Source organism: Orycteropus afer, unplaced genomic scaffold, assembly GCF_000298275.1.
Source record: "Orycteropus afer afer isolate SDZICR_OR568_19922 unplaced genomic scaffold, OryAfe1.0 scaffold00026, whole genome shotgun sequence".
NCBI classification, from domain to species: Eukaryota; Metazoa; Chordata; class Mammalia; order Tubulidentata; family Orycteropodidae; genus Orycteropus; species Orycteropus afer.
In genome coordinates, this window is record NW_006921613.1 from 19,028,431 (window position 1) to 19,046,012 (window position 17,582).

General features: G+C 46.8%; 1 protein-coding gene across 1 annotated transcript in view; it reads left to right on the forward strand.

The window, feature by feature from the left end:
• The first annotated feature begins 2,847 nt into the window (after nucleotides 1–2,847).
• PLA2G4E (phospholipase A2 group IVE) overlaps nucleotides 2,848–17,582 on the forward strand; it is a 45,540-nt gene continuing 30,805 nt past the window's right edge. Inside the window, exons 1-3 of the mRNA XM_042783685.1 lie at nucleotides 2,848–2,943; nucleotides 8,808–8,880; nucleotides 15,599–15,735. Of these exons, the coding sequence (XP_042639619.1) occupies nucleotides 2,848–2,943; nucleotides 8,808–8,880; nucleotides 15,599–15,735 (306 nt within the window). The remainder of the gene's footprint in view (nucleotides 2,944–8,807; nucleotides 8,881–15,598; nucleotides 15,736–17,582) is intronic.

Genomic DNA, 17,582 nt, shown 5'->3' on the forward strand with positions numbered 1-17,582 from the left:
ATTTCTTGACTGCTGCTTTCATTGGTGTTGATTGTGGAACCAAGTAATATGAAGTCTTTAACAACTTCAATCTTTTCCCCCTTTATCATGATGCTGCTTATTGGTCTAGTTGTGAGGATTTTCAGTATGTATATATATATATATATATATAGAGAGAGAGAGAGAGAGAGAGAGAGAGAGAGAGAGAATATCTGCTGTTTCTGGGCTCTACTTCATTATGGAAGGCATTGGAATTCATTTTGTTGAAAAGACTGGAAAAGCATTGGATGCATTTGAGCAGGGCAATATGAGTTGAAGGAGGGCAATTACAAATCTCACTGGCCAGCTGTATGTGAGGTGAATCTGTGAGAGGCAGAAAGGAAGCTAAGAGACAGATGTTGCTGACAGAAGGGGTGGGAAGAAGGGAGGCATCTTGAAAGATGAAAGGTGAGGAATTCAACCTTGTTGGGTTCTTGGGGGGTTGATGGTTGAACTAAAAGGAATGTCATTGTCAGTGCTGGGTTATCTGAAGGTAAGCAGATACTGGCAAGAGGCAGGTTGTGGTTGCCCTGACGGGAGTCAATTATCAAGCCTTGGGGACACACCTGGGTACAGAGGCACCTCAGAAGGTGCAGAGGAGGTATCCCGTACCCCACCTCTCATTAGCCTTCTCTTCCTTTTCATTTCATTCAACCAAAATGAGTAAATTGAGGCCTTGGTCTTGAAGAGTTCATAAACTGTGAGGAAATACATGGGTTGGAGACCTCGACATTTGGGCAGGGTGGATGGGTGTGAGGCGGAGGTTGTGGCTGAGCTCCTCCAGTGAGAAGAGGACAAAGAATGCCAAGCCTTAAGGAATGCCCTGGAGCTTTTGGCTTCCTCTGGGTCTATTTTATGGGGCTATGGGTAGGGGGAGTAAAGAGGATGAGGAGACCCCCAGGGAAAAGATCCTCTGAGCTTCCAATCACCATCTCTTCTAACCTTTGTTCCTATCAAGACAGTGGTACTGTGGGTTGGGTTATTGCAATCTCTTACTGCACTCACCTCCATCTGTCCCTTCACTTCCTACCTTTCCATCTTACTTCACCTAATCCTAGATGGTTCCCTTCTAACCTCCTAATAGAATCCCTGCTCCAAAATCAATCAACATTGCCTTCTTAAAGTTCAGTTTTGATCATGTCACTCCCCTGCTCAAAAACCATAAATGGCTCCCCATTGCTGAATTTATAAGCATGATCTTTGGAACATAATCTATCTTTCTAGATTTTATTCCCTTATAGAGTGTCCCTTTTTCCTGCCCAACTTCCAATACCCCTGTGTCTCTCTTTCTACCCCACACAACTCACTACCCTCTTGCTGTTCCCTGAGCATATCCTGATTTCTGGCTTCCCTGCCCTTGTTCATGCTGTTCCTTCCTCCTAGGATGCCTTTCCATCCCATCATTAGCTGTTGAAATCCCACCCACTTTGCAAAGCCCAATTCAAGTGCTACTTCCTCCATGAAGCCTTCTCAGATATACTCTTTCCCTCCCTGCTGGAATCTACTTCCAATCTTCTGTGCTCCTGGCCAGTTATTAGTTGTATGACAGAGCCCTATAAACCACTTACAAATGGGAAGGATTTTTCTTGGTCCTTCCAGGACACCCTCCAGTGACAGGGTGACTCGGAGCTCTGAGACCTTAAGAGGTTGGATGCATTTTTCTCCCCAGCTTGACTATCACCAACTTGAAGATTGAGATTTGCTCTCTTAGTAACATATATACAGTTAGCTGCTAACTAACTATTGTGTGAACTAAGTTGAACTTAGTGGAGTCCGCTCAGGGATGAGGGTGCTGAGTTTGGCAATGGCATAGGTGGCAGAGATAGAGAAGGTCCCAGCTAGAAGGCACCAGGTCAATCCTCTCTCCAGAGAACAAGGCAAGGCAGAATGGAGTGGGCTGGAGACATCTTCTCCCTGGTGCATGAAAAGGTCCCACAGATTCTGCCAACTGGGTTCCATCCCTGTGTTTGGGCTCAGTCAGCCCTGCATTCAGATCTGTCCCTCAGTTTCATAAAATCACATCTATGGGCCAGAAAAGCCGGTTGTGGGGCCCTAGGCAATTGCTCAGGCAGGGCACTCCCAGTGTACCCAGCCAGGCAGCTAGGCGGGCGTGGGGCCACCCTCATCAGACCTCTCTAAGTGAGCCAGCCACAGGCCAGAGATAGGGATCAGCTGGGTGGGGCACTGCAACCTCCAAGCTACTCTGAGACCAGGCAGAGGTTGGGCACACCCTCTCTCCACCTGGCCCCCCAGAACAGAGGGCAAGGGGCAGTTGCCCTTGATCTTCTCACTAAAGATTCTGACAATTATTTCTTTTCTTCACCCTCTAACTCTGGAGGCCCCTGACAGTGCTTCTTGCCTCCCATGATGTCCCTACCCATAGCACCTGGGGCACCAAGCCATGGGGCTGAAGTGGAGTTAGGAGGGCAGGCGCCATGCCCCTAGAGGGGCATCTATGATCCATGACTTCTACAAACTGAAGAGATAGGGTCTTCCCAAATCATACTGGAATATGCCTAAGGCCATGAGGGTCAAGCATCCTCTTTTTGCCATCCCCTGTGCCCTTGGAAGGCCTGGGCCTTCTGAGCTGCTGGGGCTGCAGATCACTGTTCCAAAGGCCAGAGGCCCTGTTGATCCCTGCATTTCCAAGATCAAGACCTGAACACTTGAGGCCCCCTTGATACTGAGAGACCTAGGCCTGGGCACCTCTATCTGTTCTCCCACTTAAACCACTCCTTGGACAATCCCAACCACTGCCAGCCAGGAGGGTGGAGCTCTGAGTCAGAGTATAAATTCCTGATCTTGCCACCTGGCTAGAGAGCTGCCATAATGCTCCAGAGGCAGATGCCCGCCTGGGCCTCCTACCACCTGCCAGACTCATGCACAGAAAATGATGGCAAACCCTTGGCCGCTTGTGCCTCAGAGGTAAGGGAGCAGTGCTGGGTGGCTGGGGCCAGAGGCTGAGGGGCTGGGAGGCATGGCCAGGAGGTGAGGAGCTAAAGCTGAGCTGGAGGTGAGGAGCTAAAGCAGGAGATGGACCTGGAGGGAGACAGGGCTGTAGATGCAGAGACATTGACCACCTCAGCCTGGCACCTAGCACCTAAAAGAGAAGTGGTCTGGGTCCAGTTGGGGCCAGGGTTCCTGCCTAGTGGATATAGCTGATGGTTCCTGTGGGCTTTACAAAGCACTGTCCAGTAGCTCAGGGCCATCCTGGGGCCAGGCCAGCACCAGAAAATGCTCAATATTGCATGGGCCGGTCCACGTTGGGCCTAGCTTAGTGGTGAGTGGGTATTCACCCTATGGGTATCCTAAACCTCATGCTGTTTGGGTATGCAGTTTGGTGAGAATTGTGGCATTACAGCCTGTCATTGTCAGCCAAGAAGGTGCCCACCTAGATTTGTGGTCAAGGCCCTTGGGTTTGCTCAACTCCTCGAAGCCTCACAGGAAGAGCCCTGGCTTTGCAGGACAGGTGGCCAGTGCTCTAGACCACCTCTGCCTCAGTTTTGCCATGTAGACAAGAAGAAGATGACCTCAGTCCTCCAATGTCTCATAGAGATGCCATGGGGGCGGGCAGCAATTTCTTTCTCATCAGCCTCTCCAGTGCCCCCTCCTCCAGTCCAAACTAAGTCCCTAAACAAGACAAGTGATTCCCTAAAAGTGGAGTACCCAGAACATGAGACCCTTTTTTTTCTCCTTGAAGAGCCTGAGGATAGGAGCTCCATGGTGAATGATGACTGGTGCCCCCATTGGCCTGGTCAGGATAGACACTACCTTCTGGGGTGTGCCCAAGTCTCCCCACAGTGCTCAGATAGGTGGAGGGGCCACTGATAGCACCTACTTTTGACTCTCTGGTCCCAGTGAGGTGCCAGGTACCTGGGCTGGGAGAGAGTTCCCACAGAGGGGCCATAGCTTACCTTGTAGGGGAAGTCAAGTAACTGATAATTGACACCTGAAATGGGATTTACAGAGCCCCTCCATAAGTTGTACCCATATTTCTAGGTCCAGGTAAGTCCATGTGACTAAGTGCTGGGACTTCTTACTCTAACCATTCACTCAGCCTGACACAGGTGTTGCAAGGATCTGGTGGCTACACCTTGCTTTTTAGAGAGGAGGAGGTGGCATCACCAGCCAGGCCTGCCTGAGAAGCCCTGGGCAGGGGAGTTCCCACTGGTTTCCCTGGAGGTGTGTTCCCTTCTCCTTCAGCCCAGCTGTTGTGGGATGGTTTGCTCAGGGGGTACTTGGTCTAAGGATGGGCATCAGATCCACCACTCCTAAAACATGGTTGTCACACCTCACCTTCTTCCCCTGCCCAGAAGCCTGACCCTGGGAGCCCATCTGTAACCAAATATTCTTTTGACTTAATTTGTGGTGACACTAGACTCTTCTGTGTAGAGAACTCTGAATTGTGAGCACAGGGTTTTACTTCTGCCTTTGCCAGTAACAAGCCTAGTGTATGACCTGCAGCCCATCTTCTAGGAAATTTTGTTCATTCATGTGGAGTTAGTGTCCAGGTGTGTTGGAAAGTACAATGGCTCTGGAGGTAGGTCAGCCTGAACCTAAGCCCTGGTACTGCTCTTTCTGGGTTGTGGCAATTGTGTGAGATGTTATCTCTCTAAATTCCGTCTTCTCAGTAAAGCAGGAATGATAACACTTTCCTCAGAGAGTGGTTGCAGCATTAGGTAAGAGTGTATGTAATCCATGGAGCACAGCTCTACTCTGACACACACAGGGTCGTCATGAGTCAGAATTGACTCAATGGCAACTGGTTGGTTTAACATATCCTACACAGAGTCAGTGTGGGGCTGCAAGAGGAGTGCAATACATTTTGTTCCCCAACCACCTCCCAAAAAGTCCTATTTATGAAACTAGGGGTGAGGGTAAGGGTAAAAGGGATGGCATTGGGTTGCACAATAGCCAATCTTGAGACTCAGGGGCTGCATCTTTTTCACACATGTTGGCAAAGTCCCCCTGTGCTGAGCGGGTCTTGAGGAAAAAGTGGATCCAGACTTGGAAAGGGAGCTAGAACCCACAGGGCACTGTGTACCTCCTGGGGACACAGTGACACTCAGGAGGTTGTTCTGGCAAGACTGACCCTGTGGTGAGGGCTGGGGAGCTGCACTGGAGCTGGGTGTGTCTGCAACCTGAGCGTCAGGGACTCTCTCTCACATGGTCTCTCCAAAATTGCCACCCAGCCTCTTCTCCCTGGGACAGCTGTACCAGTGGTTAAAGTAGCTAAATGTACTTCTATACTCTGCTTGGTAAACAGTACTTGCCCTAAGCCTCGACCCCCTAAGTGCTCTCCATGACCCTCCCAATGACCCCATGAACTGAAGGAGTAATGCCTGTTCCTGGCTCAGGACTACAGCCCAACTAGTATGGTTATTAAATATTTTTACTTTCACCCTGATACCCAGCCCCAGCCAAGACAACCTCTTCTCCCATTGCATAGTTATAGACACTGTGCTTTGTTCTATCACATCTTTCTATTCTATATCAATTACCTCCGGGGCCATTATGTTTGCTAATCTTTAGCACCACTCCAATTGAGCTGATTCTATCAGAAGAAAATTATGTATGTTCATTTGAATCCAAGAAAGCCAATTTTCATGGGCCTGATTCCTGGAATATATCTAGGCCCCATTCCTAAGTCCCAGGCTTCTGCTGTTTTCCTCCCTCTGGACTTCCCTGGGATGTCTTTCAAACTCCTTTCCAGGCTCTATCTTCCTTCTAGCAAGAGGTAAGAACACTTTGTGGAGCACTTTGGAATCGGAGCCCTTCTGGAAGTTCCTGAGCTAGAAAATATGATCTGAGACTCAAGATAGAACACAAAGGAGGGTCCTGTGGCTACTAGAAATGGGAACTTTTCCAAGGACCCTTATAGTTCTGATGTGCTGTGAAGTAATGGGGTCTGACTGTGTTTGTAAAAGAATGTGATCATTGAGTGTGTCAATAGAAATGTGGCCAGTATGAGTGCTGCAGGTAGAAGGACTGTCAGAGTTTAGGGGTTACTTCTCTGTTTGGGGAGGAATTCAGGGTGAATTCAAGAAGAATCTGCCAGGAAAATATATTCTAAGAAAAAAAGTCCAAGGAAGAAGAGATGAGGGCAAACAACAGCTATCTTCATGGTGGCCAAGGATTATTTTCAGGTAAGGTGAGACCATAGACATGGTCATGAACCCAGCCAGGCTTGAGAATCAGTTAGAATGGATTCAAAGTTGGGTTCCCCTGATCATAGCTGAATGACTTCAGTCAAAGAACTTAGCCTCAGATTCTCCATCTATAAAGCAAGGCTAATAACAACTGCTTCATCCATTGTTATAAGGATTCAGTAAGACAATATGTAGAGAATACAGACATAGTGCCTAGTACATGGCAAGCACTCAACAGATGACAATGTTACGTTATTATTGCTGAGTAGGAAGAAATGGTCAACATCACTGGAAGATATTAGATGACAGGAGAGAGGGCAGGAAGATCTCAAGTGAGGCCCTGTGAGAAGTTGTGGATCCTCCTTCCCTGGAGAACTTCCAGAGTAGATACTAAGTGAACTTGGCCAGGTAGATGGCAGCCCTCCTGGAGGCAGAAGAAAGGCTGTGATGACCTAAGAGGACCACAGGCCCAGGTTTTAGGTCTTTTGTTGTTAGCTGCAACCCTATTGACCCCTGACTCCCAATGATCTCATGCCCAGCAGAAGGAAATGCTGCCCTGTCCTGTGTCATCCACAAGATCAGTTGTGGATCGAATCATTGTGACCTATAGGGTTTTCATTGCCAGATTTTTGAAAGTGAATCACAAGGTCCTTCTTTCTCGTCCATCTTAGTCTGGAAGCTCCACTGGAACCTGTTCATCATCCTATCAACACTGACAGACAGGTGGTGGCCACACATGAGGTGTATTGTCCAGAAATCAAAGCCAGACCTCCTGTATGGAAGGCTAGAATTCCACCTCTGAAACACTAATAGCCCCTTCCCCACATCAGAGCCCTTAAACACCATGAAGTATTCCTGAGGAGATGACTCTTTGCAGATTCTGATTTTTCTCTGAGAAAGTAGAACAAGTGGAAACAGGGCTTTGCCAGAAAGAACTGCTCTCCTAGAAGTGAAGCCTGACTACTGCCCCCTCACCAGGTCAGAGCAGGACACCTGCTCTATCCAGGTGGGGAATGAGAAATGATGAGCCTAACATGCCCAGAGGGGTCTGGCCAAAGCCTGCAGCCATATTTCTAGAACCAAGTGGAGAAGCTGTGTATGTCACTTTTGGCTCAAGTTGTAAATATGAAAACAAGATGCTGTTAGAGCAAGTTATGGGCCAAGCAAATATTTGATTTTTCGGAGTTAGTCTTATAAAAGGAATTCTCAGACCTATATATGACTATGAGTTTAGCCTTTTGTTTTGATTTTAAGACAGCTGTTGGAGAGAGAAGAGGAAGAGACTCTAAAACTTACTTGTCAGAGAAGAAGCATTTTAGCTTTCTTGGAATCATCATTCTATTGTTGCTGGCTGGAATTAAGCCCCCAGAAAAGGCTGAATGACCTACATCACAGTGATAATAGTGTTATCTCTGAATGGTAGGATTATGGACAACTCTTGTTTTCCCACACTTTCATGGTTTTCCCCAAAACCCTAATATTGTTTTAAAGAAGGAAGAATTCATCCTCCTAAAAAGGTACAATGGGATTCTAGCTACGTTACAGTACACATGCAACATGTACTGCCTGATAGTAATGTGGGGTGACATGAAAGGTCTCTAGTTCAAAATGGAGAAATTTGGTGGGCTAGAGGAATCGGATGGCCCCTGCCATGGGAATAGGCCAGGAGGGGACAGACAAATAACAAAATCTCAGCTAAGACTGGATAAAATCCTCGTGGAAAGGACTTCGAAACCTGACATACAAACAGGAAAAGGCCACGTGACATGAAGTTGGCTTCTCCCAGTATGTGCTAGCTCACAGCAACAGCCTTGGGTCACCTAGGAACCAAAAGAATCCTCCAGAACTCCAACATGGATTGGCTGCAGGAAGGCTTCTCAAGCCAGGGAGAGCCCAACAGTGGAGCAGTGGGAGCCTGTAGCCAGCTTGAGCTGCTCTTCCTTGTCAGGGCAACCTGGTGTCATTGCCTTCAGCCTCCATATCTCTCCTCTGTCACATATTCACTCTTGACTCCCAGCATCTAGTACAGGGCCTGGCACATAGTAGGTGCTCAAAAATAACATCTGGTGGGCAAGGCAGATGCTGAATGCCCTGGGCTGGGACTAAGCCACTCAGTAGGGGGTAGAGGGAATCTGATATGAGGATTCCCAGTGACTAGGTGTCTTAGTTTAATCAGTGTGTGTCATCTCTCTGAGCCACACTGTGCCTGCCTCCTGAGCAAGCTGTCATCTTTGGTGAGCAAGGGAAATTTTTCTCTATGTGTGGGGTGGGTGGACGAGAGTGCCAATAAGAAATTATTTAATGAGGGAAGAAGGAGAATGGAAAAATCTCAAGACTCCCTTGCCATGCGTATTTCTTCTACACTTAGGGGCTAGAACACTCATTCATTTATTCACTCATTTAGCAAGCATTTATTGAGCATGATATAGGTACTAGAAATAGAAAGATGAAAAGCCAGATAGGCTCCCAGGACAGAAGCTTCCAAGCTAGAGGGAGACAGATACCCAAGAAACACAGACCAGCATGAGAATTGCTGTAATGCAAGTGGACAGGTTTGGGAGGGTGTTGGGAAAGTCTTTCCAGGGGTATTGGCTTTGGGCTGATGTTTGAAGATGAGTCCACTGTCCTCTCATTCCACAGGAGGTATTGTCTCCATGCCACCTGCTGACAGTGAGGATCATCCGGATGAAAAATATCCGCCAGGCTGATGTGTGTGAGTATCCTCTTCTCTCCTTTCTTCTGCTTGTGGGGCCGGGGTGGAGAGAGACCCTGGTTGGAGAAATGGTAAATGGTCAGAGGGGCGTGTGTGGGTGTGTGTATACGTGCATGTGTGCATGTGCATGTATGTGTATGTGTGTGCACATGTGTGTGTTCTACACTGAGATTGTATTTCCATCTTCAGTGACTTGGGGTTTATATATATTTTCTCCAGGCTTATACTCCCTACCTCTCACTCTAGCTGTCACCATGACACTACCAGCCCCTTTGTGTCTGAGAGCACCGCTCATCTCATTTTCTCCTCCTCCTTCTCCCCTCGCTAGTATCTATTTCCAGGAGCACCAGCTTCTCCTGCACTGGGAACCCCTTGCTCTTATGTGGTTTTAGGGGCTATTAGAGGGAAAAGGGGAGAGGCCCTTAGGCATCAAGGAGCCAGCAGCCACCCTATTCCAGAGCCTCTTCTCAGGACACCAGTCCCAAAGTGGGCTCTGGGCTCCTTACAAGAGCTCATGATGTCTCAGTCTAGTTCATCCTCATAGACTCACTAGAGCTGTTTGTGGTATTTTCTTGTACCCTGAATTCCCCTTCACCCCATCTCCTGCTGCATGCTCAGGACATTAAGGCCAGGAAAGCCTCTGGCTTCAGGAAAAAGTGAAGGCATCTGGGTAGGGAAGATTGCCCTCTACGTCTGTATTTGGGGTGGCATTTCAAGAGGTCAGGTAAAGCAAAAACCCCTCCCCATGCTACCCACACCTTCTTTTCCCTCAAGCTGAAGAAAATTCTCTGGTTCTTGTCTTCTCCTGAGGTCTGTGCCTGATGACTGTGTGGTTACCCCCACTCACTGAAAGATATACAGGAATGGCCTCTGGGTTCCCCAAAGCTCCTCTATAGTTCTGTTGCCCTCACAGTGGAATTCAGAAAGATATCTGAGTGGCACTCAACTATTACCATAAAAGTTCATGGCTTGGATCCACCCAGGAGAACCATAGTAGAAAGGCCTGGCAATTTGTTTCTGTAAAGATTAAAACCCATTGTTGTTGAGTCAATCTAATAAGGACCCTGTAGGAGAGAGTAGAACTGCCCACAAGGTTTCCAAGGCTGTCACCTTTAGAAGCAGACTGCCATACCCTTTTTCCTGAAGAGCACTTGGTGGGTTCAAACAGCCAGCTTTTCAGCTAGCAGCTAAGCACTTAACCACTGTACCACCAAGGCTCCTCCCTAAAGATTACAGGCAAGAAAACTCTATGGAGCAGATCTATTCAGTAACACATGGGGTCTCCATGAGTTGAAACTGACTCAATGACAATGAGTAGAGCCTGAAAGGGACAGAGAAAACACAGAAGCCACAATACTGAGTGCACATTCTAACAAGGGAACATCTAGGTCCAAAGAGGATATAGAACAACCAAAGATGACATACTAATCTTGCCAAAACAGAATTTAGAGCCAAGGAAGATCTTGAAAGCTGGGAGTGGCCAAAGAAGGCTCCATTGAGGGCTAGGGTCCGAGAGGTCAGAATGTGAGTCTGCTCTTGGAGGGGGTTGTCCTGAGGGAGGGAAGGTTCCCATCATATCACCTGATACTTGCTGTAGATCAGCATGGGGTCCAAATCCTATTAGATCCTCCCCCTAGCCTGAGGGGTAGTACTATGAGGCCCATCTGGCAGATGAAGGGTCAATGATTGCCCAAGGCAGAAGCATTGTTTGCTTTCAAGTCTGGTCAGCTGGGGTGGAGAGGGGACAAGCCAGGAGAAAGAGGTGGGGTGGTGATGCAGAGCTGGGCAGCCAGGCAGAGAAGGGTTGGGGTGCCTTCTAAGTGATGGGGTGAAAGGGATTGCATGACTTCCTGAGAGTGTATATGTAGATTGCTCCAGCAGAGTTGGGGAGAGGCTGGGAAAATTGCTAGCAAGCTGTTGCTGCAATTCAGGGGTGGATTACTCAGTAAGCAAAGTAAGCACAGGCTGATATGGTGATGAAAAACTTGTGAAACTGTTCACTACAGATTGGTAGGTAAGCACAGGTAAGCTGTGCCTACCTTGATTACTGGGTACTATGACTCCATCAAGGATTGTAAATCTGAAGAGGCTTTGATTTTGTAGGAAAGTGTTGTGGGATTGGGGGAGAGACATACACCAGCCATACCTAGAAGCAGAATCTTTGATGGAGTGAAAAAATGTGAAATTGTTCACTATAGATTAGTAACTGAACACATATAAGCCTGTGCTTACCTTGCCTATTAGGTAATCTGACACTGGCTGCAAACCAGGGATGAGCGTGGCCAGCTGGAGGAGGGTAGAGCCCCGGAGCAGCAGTAAAAGCAAAGGAATTGGTCAGGATTCAGATCCCCATGCCCACCCACCAAGGTGACGTGCCCAGAGCCCAGGCAGGTAGAAGTAATTTCAGCAAGCTCTAGGTTTGGGTTTATGTCTACTAAGAAGCCAGCAAGAGGCCCAAGGACTTCTCCTCAGACTTCTCAGGGACTTCCCAGCCCACGAATGCCTGGCAGGAAGTAGGAGACCTGAGGAGTCTATAGGGACCCCAGATCCAGGGACATCCCACAGTGGGTCACTCAAATGCCTCACCTTCTCTTCGGCAGAGGTCACTCCCCTCCCCTTGGGAATGATGACAATCACCTGCAGCAGGACTTGCACTCCTCCAGCTTCTCTTAGGTGTATCTGTCCCTGGCCCAGGAATCACTTGGCCACATGCTCTCTCTCACTCTGTGTGCCTGCACTTGTTGCTCAGAATCCCCCATTGTCTGGCCCTTTCTTCTGTCTCCTTTGTGCCATATCTGTCACCTATGGATCCCTCAGGCAGAAAGGAAGGGAAAACAGGCAGCCCAAGAAATAGATTCAGGTCTGGCTCTACCACCTTACTCCTCCCCTTTCCTGTACATTCCTCTGAAACAGGCTGCTTTTTGCAGACACTCAGTCCATTTCAGGGACCTCCTTGTTATGTGTTTTCCTCCCAACCCTAGCCCCCCAACACCAGCCAAGTTCTGTCTGGATTCCACAGTCCACACAGGCTGGGTCAAGGTACTACATATATTCCCTGAAATAAGTTTAAGAATAGTCTAATGTTTTCAAGGCTTGGGTTAACCCTGGCCCTATTGTTACCTTTTAGCTTGAATGAAAAAAAAGAAAATGCACCACTCTCTGATTGAGTCTTCTAACCTGAACTTGAGTTTTCTGGGATTTCAAAGAGTCTGAAAGGCTATAAATATACAGAGTTTCAGGGCTGACTCTCCTTGCCAAGAACTAAAGGCATGCTCAGCCTAGCCTTAGACAAGGACTAGAAGAGAGGCAAGCCCAGAAACCCAGAAACCTCCCAGCCGTGGGGAGTTTATATTCCTCTTGAAGAAAACAAATTAAAAACCAAACCAGCACCCTAAGGGGTGTGAGGCAGGTGTCTCCAGAGGTATTAGGAAGACAATGTCCTGAACTGCTGTAGAGATAATTGAGTCATCTTTGCCACCCACATTCCAGGAAAGGAGATGTGTCACTTGGATGATCAAGCCCTCTGTCACTTCATTGGGATCAAGGATTAGAAGCTATCTATGCCTAGGAAATTCCCTTTAGTGCATGAAATTCTCTAAATTGGGTCATCATTGCTTAACCATTCTTCATTGCCAACCATGGCAGTCACCATCCTTATAATCAGCTAATGGGCCTGGACTTCACTAACCTTCTTACAGCATCCCTCTCCCCAGAGCTCCGTTGGGCTGCACTCTCCTTCTTCCCAACCTTTAACAAACAAAACAAACAAAAATCCATCTCTGCAAAGGAGTTCAAAAACAAATTAATATTTGAAGTTGGGTGGTGTCCGATCAATCCCATCTCTTCCAAGAATATTTATATCTTAACCAGAGACTTAAGCTATATAGGCCAAAAATATTGAGGTTTTATTTAATGGGAGAATTTAGGCATGGACTAATGATAGGAAAGCTATTTCAGAAGGAAAAGAGCCTTCATAGGGTCCATCAAATTGTGCTAAGAGAGTATTGCCGAGCTGGTGAGGGTAGAGTTGGAGGGCGCAGGTCCCTGTCTGCAGTCTCCTAGTATACAAGAGACACACCTGAAGAGAATGTACCAGGCTCAGGAAGAAGAACAGTGTAAGAAAGGGTCCAAGAGGACTAAGCAGGTAACTGTTGAGCCTCCCTATCAGCACAACTAGACATGCCACCCTGCTTACCTATGCCGGCAGTGACTCAGATTAGAATTTCTGGGGATACTGATACAGACTAGAGCAGGAAGTTAGGATTTCCATTCACTCATTTATTTGACAAGTATCTAGTGAATGCCTACTATGTATCATCCAGACCTCACGGTGCTCATAGAATGTTGTCAGAGACAGAGAAGTTGCCAGGTAGAAGAGCAGAGTGCTCTGGGATGGGGAGTGCCTGTTCTAGATTTGGGGCTAAGGAAAGATTTCCAAAAGAGATTCCTTCTGAAACCTGAAGGAGCTAGCCTGGAGAAGGGTGGGGTGAAATTAGAATAGAAGGGTCTTCCAGGCAGAAAGGAGGGCATATGCAAAGGCCTGAAGGCAACATAGCACGACACCTCCTAAGACCTACAAGTGGTTGAGATGGGCTGGAATCTAGAGTGTGAATGTGTGTATTTGTGTGTGTGTGCACATGTGTCTTTTGTTGCTCATGACTTTGATGTCATATCAAGAATTCATTGTCCAAATGGAGGTCATCATATTTTGTTTCTTCTGTTTGTTAGATTTTGTTCATTCTTTTTATCTGGATTAAATGATCATTATGAGATCTAAAGGGTAGTGTCCTCTCATCTTTATTCAGTGGGTGGACCGAGAATTCCAATTCACTGAATGGTAAGCCCTCAAAGATTAACCAGATAATGGGGATGAAATCATAAATCACGGAGACTTGTGATGCAAATCACAGTTACTCACTCTGATGAAGACGACTTCAGTGTCAGTGTAGTGACAATGTAAAGCTAAGTCAGTCCTAGGGGGGCAGGCCTATTTCCCCTCTCACAAGCAATTATGAATAATGATTATGAACTAGCTTGAGTCAGTCCTACTACTACAAAACTCCCATCCTCATACCAGCTTTACCCTCTAGAGGACTTCCTGAGACTGGAAATTATATTGATTCTTAACATTTTCTACTTATCTGGTGTGCACCTTGGGAATTACCCCAGCAGATTGCCAGGAAAGTACAAGGGTAAGAATCTCGGAAGGCAGGGAACTGGAGCTGACATTCCCAGACCAAGGGTAGAAGCAGGGCTCAAACTCAGGGAAGGGTCTCAGCCTCACTTTCACTTTCCAGAGACTGGACAGAACGTGGGTGAGACTTACTCTAGTCCTGTCTCTACCCTTTCTCTGTCTGTCTTCAGTGCATCTATCTCTATATGTTCCAGCATCCTCTCTTGCCCCCTGATGTCCTAGCTGTCACCATTTTCTTTTGATTCTGTTGGATGTTGATTATTCTTGTCTGGAATAAATGACCATGGCCCATGGTGCCTCTGAGTCAAGGACAATATTTTACCTCCTGCCACTTGTTCTCCTCTGTGACCAGTCATGACACCTCTCTCTCTAGGTAGGATGGAGGGGAGAGTCAGGTTGGGCTACTATTTTTCATCCTATCCCTCTGCTGCTCCCTTCTGAAGTCCTGGGGGAACTTTCTCCACCTTGGGTGGCCCTTTGCGGACAAAGCCCTTATTTCTCCTCCAGAATATATCCAACAACATCACATTTGGGTTGTTCACTTAGAATTTTTAAAAAGTACTTGGCCACAGATATGAGAACTTTAGCCCATAAAGTTCATGCTAGGAAACCAGGATAAGTATGAAGAGCCCAGAGAGTGCATTTGACAGTCATTGAGTCACATGGTGGTCCTTGCTTCTTAAAAAAAAAAAAAAAAAAAGACCAAACCCACTGCCATTGAGTCAATTCCCACTCATAGCAACCTCCATTGGGCTTCCGAGGCAGTAAATCTTCATGGAAATAGATTGCCCAGTCTTTCTTCCTTGCTTTTATGCATGCACACATGCATGCACTTCTGTGGAGTCAGATCTGACTCATAGCGACCCCTCCTTGGGTTTCTGAGATGGTATCACTACAGAAGTAGGTTGCCCAACCTTCCTTCCTAGGAGTGGCTGGTGGGTTTGAACTGCCAGCCTTCCTGTTAGCAGTCAAATGCCTTAGGCACTATGCCACCAGAGTTCCCTCCTTGCTTCTAGATCCTGCTAAATAGCTTGTTCCCCAACCCCCAAGCTCTTTCCCACTGGGCTCTTCTCAGCCAATTCATGGAAGACTGTATTCCCTTCCAAATCCCTTTTTCTCCTCAGACCAGAGGAAGATCTTGGCCCTACTTTGGCTTCCCTGGCACCCTGAGCTGGTCCTCCTAGGTCTTGACCTGACAGAGGCCATACCTTGTCCAAAACTAGCAGATGTTTACTTGGAAAGCCGAGGTGCTTCTAATAAGAGCCAGAGGCCATTTGTGTCCACAAGACTATTTCATGGGACCTGGATCCCCCTCTGTGAAACCTATAAGTTATACCCTGAGACCTCAGGGCTTTGAGACAAAGGTCTTTGGAGAGTCAGACCCATGATTTAGGAGAGAACCTGAAGATGAACTGGACTTTGCTCTGGAAGTGACTTACTTGAAGTTCCCTTCTGACTTTATACTCTCTCCTCTCTGGACCTGGATTGATTCCTTTCCCTTCCCACCTTGTATTCTTTGGATAGTGAGCCAGACAGACTGCTTTGTGAGCCTCTGGCTGCCCACTGCCTCTCATGAGAGGCTGAAGACTAAGACCATCCCCAACTGCCCAAACCCAGAGTGGAATGAAACCTTCATCTTCCAAATACAGAGCCAAGTGAAGGTAAGATGTAGAAGACTGCACTTGTCTGTCCTGCCTACATTTCTATTCCCTCCCTCTCTGCTTGTCCTGCTGTTTGCTTATTTGTGTTTCTTATACCGATTTGTCATTCTATCTACTTACTTCTGATCCTTCTACTGACCTGTCTATCCTCCCACTCACCCCCTACTTCCTTTTGCCTGTCTCATATTTGTCCTTCACTGAATTTACTTATCTTCTACTTTCCTTCCTGTCTTACTTGTTCTTCTATCTAAATTGTTGCTGGAACTGGAAATGGAGCTGGAACTGGAAATGGAACTGGAACTGGGTGTCTCTTGATCAAAACAGAATGTGTTTCCAGTAACTTCCAGAACATGCTCCAAGCAAAAGAATGCACAGCAGGGAAGAGCAAATCTATTCCCTGTGTCTAAGGCCAGTCTGTTTAAAATCAGGAAAGGTGTGTGTCAGAGTTGTATCCTTTCACCATACTTATTCAAACTGTATGTTGAGCAAATAATCCAGGAAACTGGACTATATGAAGAATGTGACATCAGGATTGGAGGAAGACTCATTAACAACCTGTGATATGCAGATGACACAACCTTGCTTGCTCAGAGTGAAGATGACTTGAACCATTTATTGATGAAGATCAAAGAGTACAGTCTTCAGTATGGATTATACCTCAACATAAAGAAAACAAAATTTTCACAAATGGGCCGACAAGCAACATCACAATAAATGGAGAAAAGACTGAAATTGTCAAAGATTCTGTTTTACTTGGATCCACAATCAACACCCATGGAAACAGCAGTCAAGAAATCATATCGCACTTGGCAAATCTGCTGCAACAGATCTTTTTAAAGTGTTAAAGAACAAAGATGTCACTTTGAAGACTCAGGTGCACCTAACCCAAACCATGGTATTTTCAATTGCCTCATACACATGAGAAAGCTGGACAATGAATAAGGAAGCCTGAAGAAGAACGATGCCTTTGAATTGTGGTGTTGGCAACAAATACTGAAAATATCATGGATTACCAGAACAAACAAATCTGTCCTGGAAGAAATGCAGCCAGAGTGGTCCTCAGAAATAAAAATGACCAGACTTCATCTCATCTACTTTGGTCATATTGTCAGAAGGGCCCTTTCCCTGGAGAAGAATATCATGCTTGGAAAAGTGGAGAGTCAACGAAAAAAGGGGAAGACCCTCAATGAGATGGATTGACACAGTAGCTGCAACAATGGGCTCAAGTATAGCAAGGATTGTGAGGATGACACACGACCGGATAGTGTTTCATTCTGCTGTAATAGGGTCACTATGAGCTGGAGCTGACTCAGTGGCACCTAACAATGACAACAACAGTCAAGTTCTCTCTCACCTGCTTCAGTAGAATTCTAACTTGAACATCCTAACTTTGACAGCCTCAGCAGAGTGACCTTAAGATAAATTTGGCTTCATTGTGGAGGAGGCATCAGCCCCAGCCTGAGACACTGACAGCTCCCGCTTACTGCTTCCCTAATCTAGGAGTGCTTCGTTTCTAGCTCACAAGGAGTCTTTTTTGTTTATAAAGGGCTTTGTATTTATTATTTTAAAAACATCTTTTCTATCAGAGATATGGACTTGGTGAGACAGGTAGGACTCAATGTGAGTTTAGTCTTAAAACTAGGAGTTTGGGGTTCCTTTGCCTTAAGGACTATGAGGCTACTGGGTTGGTTCTGAGACACTCCTGACTTTCTAGTAATTACACAAGGTCAACAAATCTCATTCACTTAGGAAACCCAGAACCACTTTATGTCCACTAGTTAGGGACCTGGGAGCTCTGGTAGCGTAGTGCCTAAGGCACTTGACTGCTAACCAGAAGGCTGGCAGAT